General features: G+C 43.6%; 1 protein-coding gene across 1 annotated transcript in view; it reads right to left on the bottom strand.

Moving 5' to 3' along the window:
* Positions 1 to 18212, bottom strand: part of COQ3 (coenzyme Q3, methyltransferase) — a 171009-nt gene that overhangs the window by 63376 nt on the left and 89421 nt on the right. Inside the window, exon 3 of the mRNA XM_085611120.1 lies at positions 12644 to 12796. Within this exon, the coding sequence (XP_085467246.1) occupies positions 12644 to 12796 (153 nt within the window). The remainder of the gene's footprint in view (positions 1 to 12643; positions 12797 to 18212) is intronic.

Raw genomic sequence — 18212 nt, 5'->3', positions numbered from 1 at the left:
TCCTCCACAAGCGCCTAGATGAAGGTTCTTTCAGGCAGGTTCCCCATTTTTCAACGAAAACATCCACTGGCACAATTAATTCTGGTAGCCGAGTCTGGAATATGACACCAGAAGCAATGTTCTGGTGCAAGTTCCAACAATGCAGGACTGTTTTTAATTATTATGGCACATTTATGAAACAAATTCCACATCCAGAGCTTCTTGCACTGGCCACCTGTGCTGGCTGCACACCATTTGAGTGTTTCATTTGAGATAGAAGAACACATGATTTCCAAAGGGGTATGTATATACATGTGTACCATGCAGGTGGAAGCTCTTAGAAATTCTTTGACCTTGGAATACAATTTCCAAACATTCCTTTAACAGGCATACCCAACCCAATGAAGTACCAAGAATGCCCTCTTGAAGGTGTAGATAGGTGGAAGAGAACAGGAATGATTTTTCTTGTCAGAGCACTGGACAGTAGAAGGCAACCTCAAGCAGACTCATTGGCTAGCTATTTTGTTATGGGCAAATCACCCAAGCATGAAGTTGTTGACACGGTTTTCTGAGCTGGGTTAACACAGGGTCCGGACACTTTGTAAACATGCTGGAGGCATTCCTGAGCCCGACGTGGAAGACTCTGGATTGGTTGTGTTGACTAGCAACAAAAAAGTGAAGGAACTAGCTATGTCTTTGATGCATAGCAATGTGAAAGTAGCCATCCTGTACACCAGTGAGGTGAAAAATTCCCCCTTTATAGAATTTGGAGGAGTTCTTGTGGTGTCCCCACCAGAAGGAATGCCTTTTAAAGGAAAATGTTCCACAGGCATATAGCCAGAATGGAGCACCAGCCAGTTTTCTTTCTGACCAGGAAGAATCTAAAGTAAAATGATTTGTTCTACTGACATTTGGTTAAGAGCTTAAAAGCCTCTTCAAGTACATTGTGTGAATATCATCCTGCAGATGTTGAGTTGGTGTTTCTCCTTTAGTGGTGGTATTTTAGGCTTCTGGAACTCAAAGGTCGGGCCAACGTGGGCCAGTTCTATGACCCAATGGTCTGGCATTATGTAATGAAAGGTCTCAGATCTTTCATGGACCAAGGTATGTACCGTCACTTTCCCAGGGAGAGAATATCAGTTCCAGACTCATGGAATATAACATATACACAGCACTTCCTAAGGTGGGCAAACTTTCAACACTCCCCCAAAGGCAAGGCAAGAAAACAATATATACACAGCACTTCTCTAGAGCGAAATATACTTTGCACATCACTTGCCAGGAGTAGAACAGCTTCCTATAACACAATTACCCGCTAGAAGGGAATTCACCCATCCTTCTACAACAGAATTCTTGGCCAAGAAGAGTTCACACCTCCTGCTACAAGGAAAATATGAATTGGTATATCTGGGATGTATTTATTAGTAAATAGCACCACACGGTAACCCAAATGCACCTATCATAGCAGACTCTAACATATCAATAGTATGATTGAAACACAATCAAGGCAAACATATATGTAGAAATATATATGTATGGATATAAGAATCAGAAAATAATAAGGAAAGGAAAGAATCAGTAAAGAATCAAGAGACAGTTAATAGCAGAGACACCTCACCTACTGCTTCATCATTTCACCTCACTTTGCTCAAGGGGAGTCCATTGCTTGAACCGGGTGAAAGCTCAGAGGTGACACCAGCCTCCACTCTTCCGTGACAACACGTCTGCTCCACGGCGTGAACTTCCACCAGGCCAGTGTAGGCTCCCCCTTTTAATACAAATTCAAACACAACGAAGCTTCTAGCAAGCCTCCCCCCCTCATTCTCATGAGAACCCGTACCAGCCTGCTTCAAGGCCACTGCATCGGTTGATCAGGCCTTTGCTATGGCTCCAAGACAGACCATGTACATTCCTCTGATAAGAACCAGTTCTCTCTAGTCAGTAAAGTGCGAAAAACAGGAGAAGAGCAAAACATGCCATCCCCACCTCTGTAGCTTCGTGCAGACACAGAAAATAGCTTCAGGCATGAAAATGGAGTTAGTTAAGCCATGCACACAAAGGCCCAAACCAAGATGGAATCAGAAAAGCAAGGATGACATGAAACCATGTCAAAGGCAATAGTCAGCACTGCCATAAAGCAAGGTAAAGTCAGAAATCAGAATGACATGAAGCCATGTCAAAGGCAATAGTTCAACACATAATTCACATAACCCAAATAACACTATAGACTTTATCCCTCAGTATACAACATTGAGCACATGTGTGCACCACCACCCACAACACTGCACCTCAACATCCCATACCTTCTATTCTTGGCAAGACTATTCTACTAAAAGACAGCAAGATTACAGGACAGAAGAGAAGCAGGCATATGCAAACCCATCCTACATTAAGGCTAGGGTAACATAACACACTTAAGTCAGTACAAAATGGTGGTGGTTGAGGGTCATCATAGGGTGTCAGACCACAAAACTGGCTCATTCACTACACATTATAGCTTATTGTTGTAGGTGGTCCAAGACTTTCCTGCCCACACGGTGCCAAGGGAAAGAGGTAGAGAGGTTGTGCCCAATCTGATTAAATAGTCAGATTATTTTAGCCACCAACAACAAAGAAATCACACATGGTGCGGTAAATGCAACAGAGTAATAGGATTTCTGACAACGAATGAGACATGGGGAAGGTTCTCATGGGTGAGGCCATTGATTTGGGTCGATGATATCTTGAAACTGATGGGTGATGAGGATGCAGGCTTTGTTCTAGGTGTGAAATCGGACACCTCATGCATGCTAAGCATTGTTTTATTGACTGCAGAAGGGTATGATAGAAAACAAACTGAGCAAAATGAAGTAAAGGCAGTATAAACTGTAGAAAAAAGCCTTAGCTGAATAGAGTAAGCAGCAGAGCTTTGAGAAACTCCCTCACACGCAACATGCGGTAAAATAAAACATTTCTTACCTGTAATAGGGATTCTCCATTGTAGGAATCTTCTGTGGGATCGCTGGAACACTTATTTTGACACTTTTTTCTTTACATAACGGCTTTCAGAAAACTCACTAGCCTTATACCCAAGACCGTAAAAAGAATTTCTTCACACTATTTTCTTAAAATAGTAATCTTCTGTGCATAAATTAAAGGAAAAAACACTCAAGCGCCGACTTCATGAAACTCCCCATTTTTAAAAGCATATAAATGAAGAAATAATGCCTAATTCATTAATAGACTTAGCTAGTCTGATAGATAAGCCCTAGAGAAAAACTGCATTGTGTAATTAGGACTACTGGATGAGGGTTTGCCTTCGATTCATCTTGAATTTATATAGAAGAATACTGTTAGATTAAAAGTAATAAATATGTAATCTCTTCGTTCATGAATTCAGAAATGATTCCTATGACAAAGAACAAGAATTAAAGGAAGAGATATTTTCCTCTCTGTCTAAGGATCTTTGCTGACATTTATGAATATTGAATAGAATAGGAAGCTCTCTCAAATAGGCAGACTCAAGAGAAGGTCATAAAAGAAGCTGCCACCACTCTCAAGTAGAGCAGTAGACAAACAAATTATACAAACAGGCTTAGCCAATTTGGGCGTGCATTCTGGAGTCCGAATCTAGACAGTAGAGTTGTGTAAATATATTTACTGATCGCCAGGTAGCAGCTCTACTTATCCCTGCCACTGGTATATATCTTAACATAACAGCTTTATTGTTAGCTGGATGTGCTTGAGGTTTGCTCTTAAGTAACGTTTTTTGATATCTGAGAGCAAAACAAGAGGCAAGATACTATCCATCTAGAAATAGTTTGCTTAGGTGCTTGCTTGTCATATTGATAGGGCCATAGTTTACAAACAAAATAGGACAACCTTACCTCTTTTGTTCAACTTAAGTAGCATCTCAATCCACTCTTAACATCTAAAGTGTCCAACATTATCTCTGCTGGAGTGGTTGGATAATGAAAACATACTGGCAATGATACAGCTTTGACCTAAAAATCAAAAATCACCTTAGGCAAGAAAGTCAGGTAAGTCCACAATACAACTTTACCATGGTGGAAAACCATTTGTGGGTCTTTAGTGCAAAATGTCAGAACCCCACTCACTCTATAGGCTGAAGTGATAGCTACTAAAAAATCTACTTTCCATGTTATATGTTGTAGCACATCATCAAGCATGAGTTCAAATGGAGACCGTTTTTATTTTGATAAAACTGTGCTATACTCCCAATGGTGGAGATGACCCAGTTACCGGAGAACAAACTTTAACGTTTTTGTAAAAAATCTTTAATGACTGGCATCCTATAGAATGATATCTGCGCTGGGGTTTTTCTATAGGCAATGATTGCTGTTAAGAGCAGGCGCAGTACAGGTAAGAGCGGTGAGGCAGGGTGTGGGGAAAGTCGACATACAACGGGAAAGGGAAAATAAAATAAATAACAAAATATTTTCTTGGATGTAGGCTAATGGTGTTGAGCAGTGCTCGGGATCAGTTCATCTAAAAACACATTCCACAGGGACCCAGGCTTCTGCAAATGGGATGCAAAGCTTCAACATGTTGCTGTGTCTGCTGTAGTGAAGAGATCTATACCTGGCAGACCCAAACACGGAATACCTGATTGAGAACTTCCTCTTTAAAATCCAACTCAGCATCTTCTGGTGTCTATCTGCTTATAGTCTCTGTTTGCTGATTTTAAGCAGCGAGCAGGAAACTGCTTGTATGCTGAGATTTTTGGATATCAGCCGGTTATATTACCTGTCCTTCCTTAGACAGCATTCTCACTCCAATTCCAGTCTGTTTGCTCAGATTATGCACTGTTATTGAACTGTATATTTTAATCAAAATTATGTAGTTGTCTAGGTCTGTAAGCAACAAAAGATTGCTCTGTGTTTTATGACACAACCTGTCTTTCTAAGATCCAGGACACTGAACCTGCAAGTCGGCTTCATGATCACTTCAACTTAAAAGGGAGACATCTGTTTGCCCCTGAAGAGGCTGCTGAAAAGGAACACAGATCAAGCGATTGGTGTAATCCATCCGCCATGGGAAAGACTTTGATGCATCCGCCAATAGAGTCAATCTGACTTCCTAGCTTCCAGAAAGTTGATTCCATTGATTCGGGAGACATTTTTGCAGGGATCTCAAGTGCAGCCTTGCATGAGTAACTATTGTAATGAATAAGACCACTGACACAGAAAAGCTGTTTACTTCTTTGCTGATGAGTTTTGGTGGAAGATATTAGATTGCATTCCACCTGGATGGATGATAACCTCTCATGCAAAGGAAACATTTTTGCTACACTTGAGTCTGCGGTTGACTGCAATTAATTAATCCTTCTCTGTTTTCACTAGAAGGCCCACATCTGTTAGGACTCTCATCGTCATTTTAAAGTCCCGCAACACCCGCTGTTTTAGCTTGCTTTCACAAGCCAGTCGCCTAAATATAGATAGAACTAGACTCCTTTCGATAGGAAATGGGGTGTAGCTAATCCATGCATTTTGAGAACAATCTTGGACTAGAATATATACCAAACTGTAATATTTTTAATTCAAAATGCTCATTCTTAACAGCAAACCTCAAATATTTTCTATATTTTGGTCACAGGGATATGGAAACATGCATCACTGAGATCTATGGAGCACATCCAGAGAGATGAGAGGGAAAATCTAAAGTCAGCATTCAGAATTTCTCTCTTTTTATCCATGTATTCATGGTTCTCAAATCCAGGATGGATCTGAATTCTTGCTTCTATAGTCCTTTATTTAAGTAAAAAAACGAGTAGATGCCTTGATTTGTCTGAAGTCTTACCACCCTTTCTATAGCTCTTTTCACCGTGAATGAGCAAACTTCTAATCTGAGTAGTTGCAGATGGCGATTGTTCAATTTTATTGGTTTTAACAGTGGCGCAGTATCAAATTAGGCTTTCACTAGATAAATCCTGTCATCAGCATATGAACCAAAAAGAGATGAGCCAGAGAATGGTAAACTCATTTTTTTTTGTCAAACATTCTCTTTCAGACCCGTTAGCGTCTTTCAAGCGGCACACATCATATAAAGGTCATGGCAATATCTGAAAGCTGAGAGGTCAGCCACAACCATGGCAAAACTGATGATCTGGTTTGATACCAGCTGCCCCTCATTGACTACTTCCAGGATGTCATGACTGTCCTTGGATGGAAGTCAGTTGGCAAATCTATTCATCTTGTCCCACAATCAACGGTTTTGAGTAAAAGCAGCTACTGCTCATGGCTTCCCCCCCCCCCCGCAGCCTTAGAGTTGCTCCTTGAGCAGTAGATGGAGCTTGAAAAATATCCATGACTGCTTCTAAGAGACCTGGATCCAATTGTGTTAACAATTGTGGAGGTGCTCTATGCTGCAGGGTTTCAAAAATAAAAAAAGAGGTTGCTTAGGAAGCCTTGAATGGGATGCTCAATTTAGAGGTGCCATTAGCCAAAACATCATGGAAAATCAATATAATGTCCACTGGTGAAAACCTCTTAGGAGATCTTGGAGACGAAAAAGGACTGGAGTACCTCTGAGTCTGTGGCGCATGCATCAGTATCATGTCTTGGAGAGCAAGATCTCAAACTACAGACTCTGAAATTCGGCTTAGACTCTGAGTTCTCCTAGAGCTGTAAACATACCACCTTTCTTCTTGGAGAAGTAGATTTAACGCAGTGCCTCTGAGTGAAGCAGCAGGGGATGAAGTGTTATGACGAGGAACTTCCTGCTACACTTCAGGCTGCTCTTTTTGATGCTCAGGCTCAATAATAGAGGCTGGCCTATTTTGCGGTGTGCATTGAGGGAAATCTTTCAGACTTATTATCTCAGCCCTCTTCCTTAGAGGGCACTGAGATGCAAGAAGTGGAGCACCTTTTTGAGGAGTTATGGCTGCAATTTAGGGAGCAAATTCCTCAGTTGCCTGATTTTTTTCTGGGAGGGAGCACCTCTTATTACTTTGTGTCCCTAAGGCTAGACTCTTGCCGAGGGACAGAGAAGTGAGAAAAGGCTGCTTCTAGGTCATAAGTCTCTGCCTCAAAATTGATTTTCACCTCCACATCAACCTCCCCCCTCTACGCCAATCGCTTTTTCGACATTGATTTTCTTTTTGTCATTGACTGATGCAGATCATGTCCTCGATAGTAATCGTCTTGGCAACATCCTTCTGGTCTTCGACTCCAACTTGTCCATCTAAGTCTTTGTCATGGACCGATTTAGCATCATGTATACTGATGGCAAAATGGAAGGGGAGTCTGACAATGACCTCCTAGACATCGAAGATACCTGCAGGTGATGGCGAGCAAGACACGGATGCTGTTGATGTTGACTGCTCAACAGCAAACAGAAGCGCCAATTTGGCCTTTTCAATTATTTCTTACTAAGACACCTTCAGGCACCTGAGAGAGCGCTAACAAAGAGGTAGAAACTTCCTTGCAGATTATGAAAGGACAAATGCAGTTCTTGAATGTCCCTTCCCTCACAGTGTTAGCCCTTCATGATCTTTCAAACTTCTCCTTGACATTTTAAGGAAGCATGGACACTGCTTGGTGCCATGATTTTCAAGGAGGTACAAAAGGGGGTGAGTCCCTTGCTCACTTTGCCACTGGATTCAAGCAAGCCTGGCTGAAGACTGCTGAAATGCCAGAAACCGGTCCTAGTAAGCTTGTTTCCGGTCCAGGGAAGGCATGGCTTGGCAGTTAGGGCTGGACTGTTCCCATGAGGCACAGGGTCAGACTGATTTGCATATGGCCATGTCTGAACTGGGGTGGCAGAGTGGGCTAAAGAACAGTGATGGATCAAACCCAGATCTGTTGACTGGGTGTGAGTGTTTGATTGGTTCTGATGCTCCGTCCATCACCACCCCCTTTTGTAATGATTTTCAAGGAGACAAAAGATGCAGAGGTCATTGAGATTTCTCTCGAGTTCTTACTCCCACATGAGGGACATCTAACAATGTTTCCACTTAAAGAGTAAGCTGATTAAAAGTAAAAACAGTGTACAGAATCAAAAACAATCAGCTGGACTAAATCCATGAAAGAATTTAGGAAAAACAGTATCCAAATGGATAAAACTGGGCAAAGCTCAGTTTCCAGGGACCCTCACACAGGAGAGCAAACAGATTAATTGATTACAAACTGCGTGGAGTGGTGCCCAAGTCAGTCTACTTACTAGGATAATATCGACCTCTTCTTATCAGAGGAAGAAGTTGTAACAGAACTTTTTACCAAAGCCATCTGAAAGATTTGCCTCCCCTTACCTGTTCTAAGTTCCCACACCACAATGGACTGTGTCAACGATGACTGAAACAAACTATGGACTCCTCTGTGCACGCTACTTTTCAGTTTCTCACAACCACAGGAGATGAGCGACCCAACAGGTATATTTTGCTTTCTTCAGCACACCAACCTATAACATAATCACCAGTCTTGTGAAGGATTATAACAGCAGAAGAGAGCAGGAGAAGCAAAGAACGAAGTATTGTGATAAAAAAAAAAAAAAGAGGTAAAGCACACACACAACACACAAAATTGATTTGCTGCAATATTTGTGCAATATTAAACACTATGAAACATATTGGAAAACATGGAGTTGTCCTTCCATTGATCTTGATGGACATTAGAGTAAGACCGAAATGTTGGCGTTGTCAAATTTATGACTTATAAAAGCTCTTGCCATACATAATAAGGCATAAATGCACTATACGTGTATCCCTATGATGCACGGCTTCTATACGTTTGGCTTCCAAAACATGGAGGAAGCATATCACTGAGCTTAAACATACTGCTGAAAAAGAGAAGCCATCACTTATGTGGCACATGTGGATTACAGAACGCGCTAGCCCAGGCAGTGTCAGGATTGTTTGCACCCGTGTTAGCCGCTATTTTTTAACTTGTTGCTTTTAAACTTTGCTTTTAAAAGTTTGCTTTTAAACTGTGTTACCTGCTGTGAATTGGCAAACCTCCTGTGCTAATTAGTCCCCTACCTCCTCCCCGCTTTCCCCACGAGTCTCAGGGGCCTCAGCTGCTGCTCAGCAGGGCTGATTGGAGGGGAGGGGCCTAGGGGCATCGAGCAGCTTGATAAGACACGCTGGAGCGGACGCGCAGCGATTACAGAACGCGCTAGCCCAGGCAGTGTCAGGATTGTTTGCACCCGTGTTAGCCGCTATTTTTTAACTTGTTGCTCTTAAACTTTGCTTTTAAAAGTTTGCTTTTAAACTGTGTTACCTGCTGTGAATTGGCAAACCTCCTGTGCTAATTAGTCCCCTACCTCCTCCCCGCTTTCCCCACGAGTCTCAGGGGCCTCAGCTGCTGCTCAGCAGGGCTGATTGGAGGGGAGGGGCCTAGGGGCATCGAGCAGCTTGATAAGACACGCTGGAGCGGACGCGCAGCGGACGCGCGCAGCGGGCGCGCCGCTGGCGCGCCGAAGGCGCGCCAAAGGCAAGCCCGTCTGCGCCCGTCCGCGCCCGAAAGGGCCCGGGGACCATAAACTCTGCCCGTGCTTACAAGTACTCGCACAATGAGCTTCTAAGCTTAGGCGTTAACGCACACCCACTAACTTCAGAAACTTTGCTTGCCCTCCAGAGAGAAGGTATTTTCAACTTACAAGTGAAGGGGACTGGCTGTGCGTCTCCCCCGCGCAATCCGGACCTTGCCCACTCAAAACACCTTATCTCCATGAAACTCGTCTCCCTCAATACAAGATCACTCCATAAACATGCCCCTGAAATTTTCACCCTCCTACAAGAGGATGCCCCTGACGCTCTCGCCCTGACCGAAACGTGGCTCGATGAGGAATCAGAACCCACGCTAATCGCATCCCTACCTCCAGGCTATGATGCCTTTTGGCATAATAGGTCAGTAGGGAGGCGTGGCGGTGGGGTTGCCCTTATCTTTAAAGATCATCTGACAATTGAGAAGCTGTCTGGGGAAAACTTGGAGGCAGCAGACATACTGGTCACCAAGGTCTGCAACAACGCCTCTAACATTGTTATCGTAACGGTTTACCGCCCACCTAACTGCTCACCCTCTTTTGTCGATCTCCTCACTGATTGTATTACCAACCTTCGTTCACGCTTCCAACAAATGGTGATTGTAGGTGACTTCAACTATCACTGGGATCAGATACCCAGAGGGGGACAGGCTCTACTTATTGAGACAATGCTTACCTCCCTCGGATTCACCCAGTTGGTGTCAGGCCCCACCCATGAGAAAGGTCATACCCTCGACCTGGCATGGACCACTTCCCCCTCCGTGAACTTAATAAATATCATCCCCTGCGGGTGGTCTGATCACTTCTCTATTAACCTTCTACTCCCCCCGATTAAACACAACCCCAGTCCTCCCCCTACCTGGAAGGTAGTTAGAAGCTGGAACAATATCTCCGGTCCTACCCTCGAGAGTACTCTTCGGAGTAATCCTGTCAAGAGGCCTATTACATTGGACTTGGAAAAATGGACAGATTCCATCAATAACCATCTTACCTCTGCCATAAATACACTGGCCCCAATTAAAAGGAAAAAAACCGGAAATAAGGGCAAAGGCTCCCCTTGGTTTTCAAACGAACTTCGAGTCCTGAAAAGCACACTTCGCCAATTTGAAAGACGCTGGCGCAAAGCCTATGATCTACAAACTTATGTAGAATATAAGGCAAAACTCGCCGTCTACAAAAAAACCTTGTTAAGCTACAAGGCCAAACATTACGAGAACAAGATTCAGCTGGCCACCAATAAACAAAAAGAAACATTTAATATCCTCAAAGAGCTAAGTCAAAAACAGGTGCCAGTCGCCCCTTCCAGCAAGGAATTATGTAACAAATTTCTATCCTTCTTCTCAGATAAAGTCCAAGATATTCTGACGGACATTAACAACTCCCCTTTTAAACTCCCCCTTAATATGAGGGTGGAGCCAAAAGAGAAAGGTACTGAGCTAATATCCTGTTTCCAGCCCCTGGACTTGGAGACACTGCGAAGTATTGTGACCAAAGTAAAATCCGGCTCACCATTAGACCCTTGCCCTCCCAAGATTTTCAAGCTGGCCTTTCCAGCTATCGAGGAGGAAATCCTAGCCCTGATGAACTCCTCGCTGGATTCAGGAAGTGTCCCACCCCAATTCAAAGAAGCCAGAGTTATTCGCCTTCTTAAAAAGCCTGGGGCTGATGTTTCCAACTTAAAAAACTTCAGACCCATATCTCAGCTGCCCTTCCTAGCCAAAATATTGTAGCAATATGTCCTCCGAACTCTCTCCAAATTCATGGAATCCTACAATCTATTTGAGGACAGGCAAGCCGGCTTTAGGGCTCATCATAGTACAGAACTGGTGATGCTGTCTGTTCTAGATGAAATTAGGACCAAAGCAGACAACAAAAAACCTTGCGTCCTAATCCTTCTTGACCTGTCGGCAGCGTTCGACACGGTCAATCATGCTCTACTCTTAGATAGAATCAGAGACTCTGGCATTGGAGGGTCGATCCTTCGTTGGATCGAATCATTCTTGTCAGATCGTACCCTGAAAATACAGATGGGGGATCTGACGTCAGAGAGGGGATCCATTCCTTGCGGTGTTCCCCAAGGGTCAGCTCTATCTCCCCTTCTGTTTAACATCTACCTGGGTCCTCTGATCAGGAAGCTTGCCAAACTGGACTGCCAAGTCTTCAACTATGCGGATGACACACAAATCATCATCCAAATAGATAACAGTACGCAGGCACACGATAGGGTACAAGATATCTTGAGATTTGTGGTCAGGTGGATGACCTCTAACTCACTTAAGATCAACCCCGACAAAACTGAGGTGTTAGCAATCACAAACAACAGCAACCCTTGGAACTCCCAGTTCTGGCCCGACGAACTGGGGACAATCCCAGCACCAGCCACAATGGTAAAAAGTCTGGGAATAAAAATCGATGCGAATCTCTCCTTGTCAAATCAGATCACCTCCGTCTTCGGGACTTGTGTGGGCCTTCTCAGGCGACTAAGAAAACTCTCCCCCATCCTCTCTTTCTCAACAATGAGAACCGTAGTTTCCGCCCTGATCTTGGCCCGGATCGACTATGGTAATGCACTATATATCGGCCTTCCCTCCACACTACTGCACAGATTGCAGGTGGTTATGAACGATGCAGCCAGATTGATCTTTAAACTACCCAGACACACTCACGCTTCCCCCTTACTACAACAACTTCATTGGCTGCCCATCAAGCAGAGGGCCAAATTTAAAGGCCTCTGCATCACACATAAGGCCTTGTTTGGGCAAGCCCCCAAATATATCAAAGACCGTCTGACAATATATACCCCCGGTCGCACTCTCAGGTCCTCCACGGAGGGTCTACTAAAATGCCCACGTTTCCACTACTCCAAAACAGGGGGGCGAGCTTTTTCCACTCTTATGCCCCAAATTTGGAACAAACTACCAAGCGACTTGCGCTCTGAAAGCAGCCTCCTGCCTTTCAGGAGGAAACTGAAAACCCTCTTATTCACGGAGGCTTGGGCCTAGTGCCCATGCTACAATACTTTCATCTCCTGGCACTTTCGTTGTTCTGTTCACAGCGCTTAGAGACCTGTCGGTATTAAGCGCTCTACAAATTCAAGTTAACATAACATAACATAACACTACGCAAATCTACGCTGCTGTCGTATAAAAAGTGTAAATATAAAAGATATCTATCTAGAACCTACCTAATAAATGGCACTCTGAGATCATTCAGAGAATGTAGGACAGAATAGACTCCCTCTTCGTCCCACCATCTCAGGGACCAAGCTTGGAACTTTTTTAGCTCATCTGGATCCACAGTTGTGTGTGCAGAGGTGTACATCCTTGGAAAGGAAAGCCTAAAAGAGAAAAAGGAATAAATGAAAGTAATGCATCTCCAATATTTGAATTAATATGAACACTATCTATTAAGGCATTTCACTCTTATGCTCAGCATAACCCAGAAAACTGAGATTAAGTGTTTCACTGAGAGTCCCCAGGTCTTGGTACATTTTACTCTGAGACCATGCAACTGGTAGTTAATGTCAAAACACGGTAAAACATTTTGGTTCAGTTAAAACTGCGATAAAAACGTATTTACTGAAGAATAACTATAGCTTAGGCTCAGCAAATGGGAAAATGTAATCCTTAGGCTCAAAAACTGAGGATGTTTTACTCGAAGTATTCTACCTTGAGATTCAACAAATACACTGCAGCAAAACAGGCAGGTGTTATGTACCCGGGTTAGGCCCATGTAACGAAGTTCTTACATTGCCCTCTTTTCTGCACAATGACATTATTTCTGTGACCTTTTGCACATATTCACATATGTGACAATGTTGGATTAGTTTCTCTGAAACTACTTCCGTTTACACATTTGGCTTCCCACAGCATTATCACGATGTCTCGAACACAGAATACAAGGCCCTTGCACATGATGTACAAATGTCGTACTATCTTCTTCCACAGGTGACTGGGCTATCTACATATACATAACATTGCTAATATATACTTACATCGCAAAGTATGCTTTTTATTATAAATAATAAGCATCTCTGAGGTTTAGTAGAGGAGGCACTTCAGCTGACACTGAGGGTCCCTGCATGGTGAGACTTCACCAAGCAGCCGTCTGACATCTCCGTGAGGGGTATCCAATTTGTGACCAAAACGGGGTCCTATATTCTCTGCTGCTAGGTAATGGGGTTGAATCATCTTCTGGTGGGATTCGTGGCTCTGCACATGGATACACTCTAGACACACACAGAGTAGGGTTTGCATAGTAGGAGTATGCCTGATTATTACCTTGTATTTTATGCCTGCATATATACAATGTTTTAGCACCATGGTGGAACTATATCTGCTATTTACTCTTTTGGTGCTTGTAATCACTTTCATCTGCTTCCGTCTACTGATTATTGCAGCACATGTATTCTATACAAGAATAACGTTGGTTCAATAAATATATTGAAAACGTCCCATTGTGTATTCTCTGTATAGATCCCTGAGGACAAGTAAGCTTGAGTGACTGAGCAAAAAGGTTCTAGATCGGTTAACACAATACCTGAGGGGCTAGGGTTGTCCTGTTCAGTGGTTGCCAGAAACCATTCACTCCCTGTTCGGGTTAGGGGAGCTGGTGGTGCCAATGAAAGCTAGCTGGTCTCTAGGTCAACATATCCAGTGGGGTGGCCGGAATCAGCTTAGGCACCTCGCCCAAAGTTTATACTGTCCAACAAACATGCAGATCCTATGGATTAGTGGGGACAACAAGACACAGGTACTTGCACAAAAGGTAGTACCTCAGGATTAACAACAACCTTCTTTGTATCCACCACTTTTTCTTTAATCTTCAATTACAGCAAAGTCCTCTATATTTTATGTTTACAATTGAGCTTCACATAACAAATGGCTATAAAAATAAAGACGTTTTTGAAGGAACACAGAATATTGATGGGACAAACAGGGGACATTATTTCAATGTATGCAGACGTTAAGTTGGTGTTCTTGAGGGACCTGGTGGTCACGACTCAATTGTTACGGAGACAAATGAATCAGTTTGGCAAGGTTTTCAAACTCTGATTCAATTGGAACAAATCTCCTACAAAGCTATAACATCGCACATGAATAACTTAAATCGGAAGACAAGTGGCATGAGTACTGCGTGGAGGAAACACTAAAGAAAGAATAGGAAAATGCCTGCATGCAAATGTTGAGGGCTGCTAGCAAAGCAAAATAGAACCTACCTCAATTCACTTCTATCAGAGAAAATATAAAATTCAGTGCACAAAATAGATCCCTTGAGATCCAACATACGTCCTAAATGTTGTACAGGCCATGCTGATTACACATGACATGGAGCTCCCTAAACTGGCTGACTATTGGCACAAATGACAGTTAAGATTCAAACTTATAACCGCATACGATCAAAGCTTGTATATAGAGAGAAACCCAAGTTCCAAGCAACAGTCAAATGAAATGCAAGGCAAAAAAAACTCATTTTAGTATTGGCCAAGAGGCATAAAATGAATGAGTCCTGATGTGCCTGGCTCAAAACAAAAAACAAACAAGACAAACTTCACCTACAGAAAATTAACAGATTATACAAGTCAGCTATCAAAAAAGCAAAGAAAAGGTACTGTTCAGACAGAATTCAAAATGCTAAATGTGCAAATAAAGAATTCTATAAAATACTCAATGAATTGTGTAATCTAAATTGCCTAGAAGGCACTCATCCTGTTAATCAAGATTTCACAGACAAACTGGCAAATCATTACACGAACAAAGCAGGCCCGCTGGACTCGTACTTTAAACAGAGACTTACCAGCACTAACCCTTTTACAAAACAACAATCCATGAATACTCTAACTCAGCCTATCCATTCTGTAGTGAGGAGGTCCACGCAGGTAAGATGTATTTCAGAAAGCTTTATTGTAGATAGTTACATGAGGAATAATTCCAGTATAAAAGGAAGTTAAGTTGTGAAGGAGAGCCCCACCAGGAGCAGCCTGCTTGCTGCTCAGCCCATGCTCAACTGTCACTTCACCTCTCTGTGTCCCAACATTCTGAGGCACATCAAGACTCCAACATTCTATAGAGCACTGGCTGAGCAGGAGGTGTAAAATACATTACATTACAAATGCAGGATACTATACATTCCTTCCAACATATTTCACACAATGAATTTATAGACCTGGTCAAAGCAAGCAGGCCTGCCGGCAGCCCTTCTGACCTGTGTCCACCGCGAACATTTAAGTCAATTCTTCTAACAACCTCTACTGCTAATCCAGTAAGAAGAATCATCAACGATTCCTTAACTACCGGAATATTTCCAGAAGAACTCAAAAAGTCATACATACGTCCTTTAATGAAGAAAACAAACTTGGACCCGTTGAACCCTGACAACTACAGACCCATTACAAACTGATAGAAAGAGCAGCGTTCGCCCAGATGTTACACTTCATTGAAGACAAACCCATACTTTCAGACTTCCTAGCGGGATCCGTCCGGGAAGAGGCACAGAATCTGCCCTTCTTGCCATTTGGGATGACCTGAAGAACACAGTTCAACGGGGTTGCTGCTCTACTCCTCTTGGACCTTCACGGCTGCCTTTTGACACGGTTGACAATGCCACTCTGGTACAAAGACTCTACGAAGCAGGCATGGAGGGGACTGCTTTAGACTGGATCACGTCCTACCTTCGAAACAGAACTAATGTCATCCATACCCCACCTTTCTCGTCCAAACCGTACTCCAAAAAAGCTGGGGTCCCCGAAAAAGCGTTTCAACACCCCATCAGGGGTAACAATCGAGATATATATATATATATATATATATATATACCTCTGTCCCTCTTCTATCCCTCTGCTACCCTTCTCAATCCAAATAACTGACTAACATATCATCCACCGCTCAAATTACTTTCATATTTCACTATACTAATTCAACACTAATCCTTTAATGGGTTCCAGAGTAGCGTGCTACTAGCCAAAAAAGCACTTCAACACCTCAACAGGGGTAACAAGTGCAATATAAATGCAAACCATTTTTCCTCTGCTATCCTTCTCAATCCAAATAACTGATTAACATCCCACACTCAAATTACTTTCATATTTCACTATACTAATTCACCACTAATCCTTATGGGTTCCTGAGTAACGTGCTACTCACCAAGAAAGTGCTTCAACACCCCATTAGGGGTAACAAGCGCCATATAAATGCAAACCTTTTTTCCCTTTTCTATCCCTCCGCTATCTTTCTCAATCCAAACAACTGACTAAACTATCCACCACTCAAATTTCTTTCATATTTCACCATACTAATTCAACACTAATCCTTCTTGGGTTCTGGAGTAGCGTACTACTCGCCGAAAAAGCATTTCGCCACCTCGACTGGGGTAGTAAGCGCTATATAAATGCAATTACAATACAATGAGTGAGTGGGTCTGTGAGTTGGTTTGTGAGTCTCTAAGTGGGTTGGTGAGTGGGTGCGTGAGTGTCCAAGTGGGTCTGTCAGTGAATGCATGAAGGTCTGAGTGGATCTGTGAGTGAGAGCATGAGTAGGTCTGTGAATGAGTCCATGGGTTTCTGTGTGGGTGAGTGAGGCTCTGAGTGGGTCTGTGGGTGCACAAATATCTGAGTGGGTCTGTGGGTGCACAAATATCTGAGTGGGTCTATGAGTGGGTGCATGAGTCTCTGAGTGGGTCTGTGAATGAGTGCATGAGTCTCTGAATGGTTCTTAGTGGGTGCGCAAGTCATTGTGTGGGTTTGTGAGTGGGTGGATGAGTGTCTAAGGGGATCTGCCAGTGGGTGTGTGTGTCTGAGTGGGTCTGTGAGTGACTACAAGTGAGTGAGTGCATGAGTCTCTGAGTGGGTATGTGAGGGCTGCATGAGTCTCTGAGTGGGTATGTGAGGGGTACGTGAGTCACTGAGTGGGTCTGTGAGGGGGAGTGTGAGTCTCTGAGTGGGTCTGTGATAGAGTGCATGAGTGTCTGAGTGGGTCTGTCAGTGGGTACATGAGTCTCTGAATGGGTCTGTGAATGGGTGTGTGAGTGTCTGGGTGGGTTTGTGAGTGGGTGCATGAGTGTTGCAGAGGGTCTGTGAATGGGTGTTTGAGTTAATGAGCCAGTCTGACTGGGTGCAGGAGTACCTCAGTGGGTCTGTCAGTGAGTGAATGAGTCTGTAACAGGGTATGTGAGTGGGTGCATGAGGGTCTGAGTGGGTGTGTGAGTTTTTGAGTGGGTGCGTGAGAGGGTGCCTGAGTCTGAGTGGGTTGGTGAGTGGCTGTTTGAGTGTCTCAGTGGGTCTGGTAATAGGTGTGTGCGTCCGAGTGGTCTCTTTTGCCCTCTTCTGCCGTTTTGCCTTTCTGCTTGTTTTTCTACCCTCTATTTTGCCTTTCCTGCTCTACCTTTCCTGCTCGTTTTTCTCACCTGTCTTGCCCTTTTCTGCTCTGTTTTGCCTCCCCTGCTTGTTTTTCTGCCCTCTGTTTAGCCTTTTCGGTTAATCTTTCTGCACTCAATGTTGCCTTTTCTGCTTGTTTTTTGCCCTCTGCACAGGGGAGAGGCGCTGTGCTGTGTGCCCCCCCCCGGGCCGATTTCGGCCCCAGGGACCCCATCACCCCTCAACCGGCCTTCATTTATAATATATTCAAGAGGGGAAGGGGGCCGCGCATCGCCCCTCCCATGCCCTATTTCGACCCCAACGTCCCTATTAATTATATCAACTTAAGAAGAGGATGGGGTGCGCGTCCCCCATCCCCAGGTCAATGTCAGCCCTGGGGATC

Source organism: Triturus cristatus, chromosome 6 (assembly GCF_964204655.1).
Source record: "Triturus cristatus chromosome 6, aTriCri1.1, whole genome shotgun sequence".
NCBI classification, from domain to species: Eukaryota; Metazoa; Chordata; class Amphibia; order Caudata; family Salamandridae; genus Triturus; species Triturus cristatus.
Note: the sequence above shows the minus strand (reverse complement) of the source record. Positions and strands in the feature narration are given on the sequence as shown.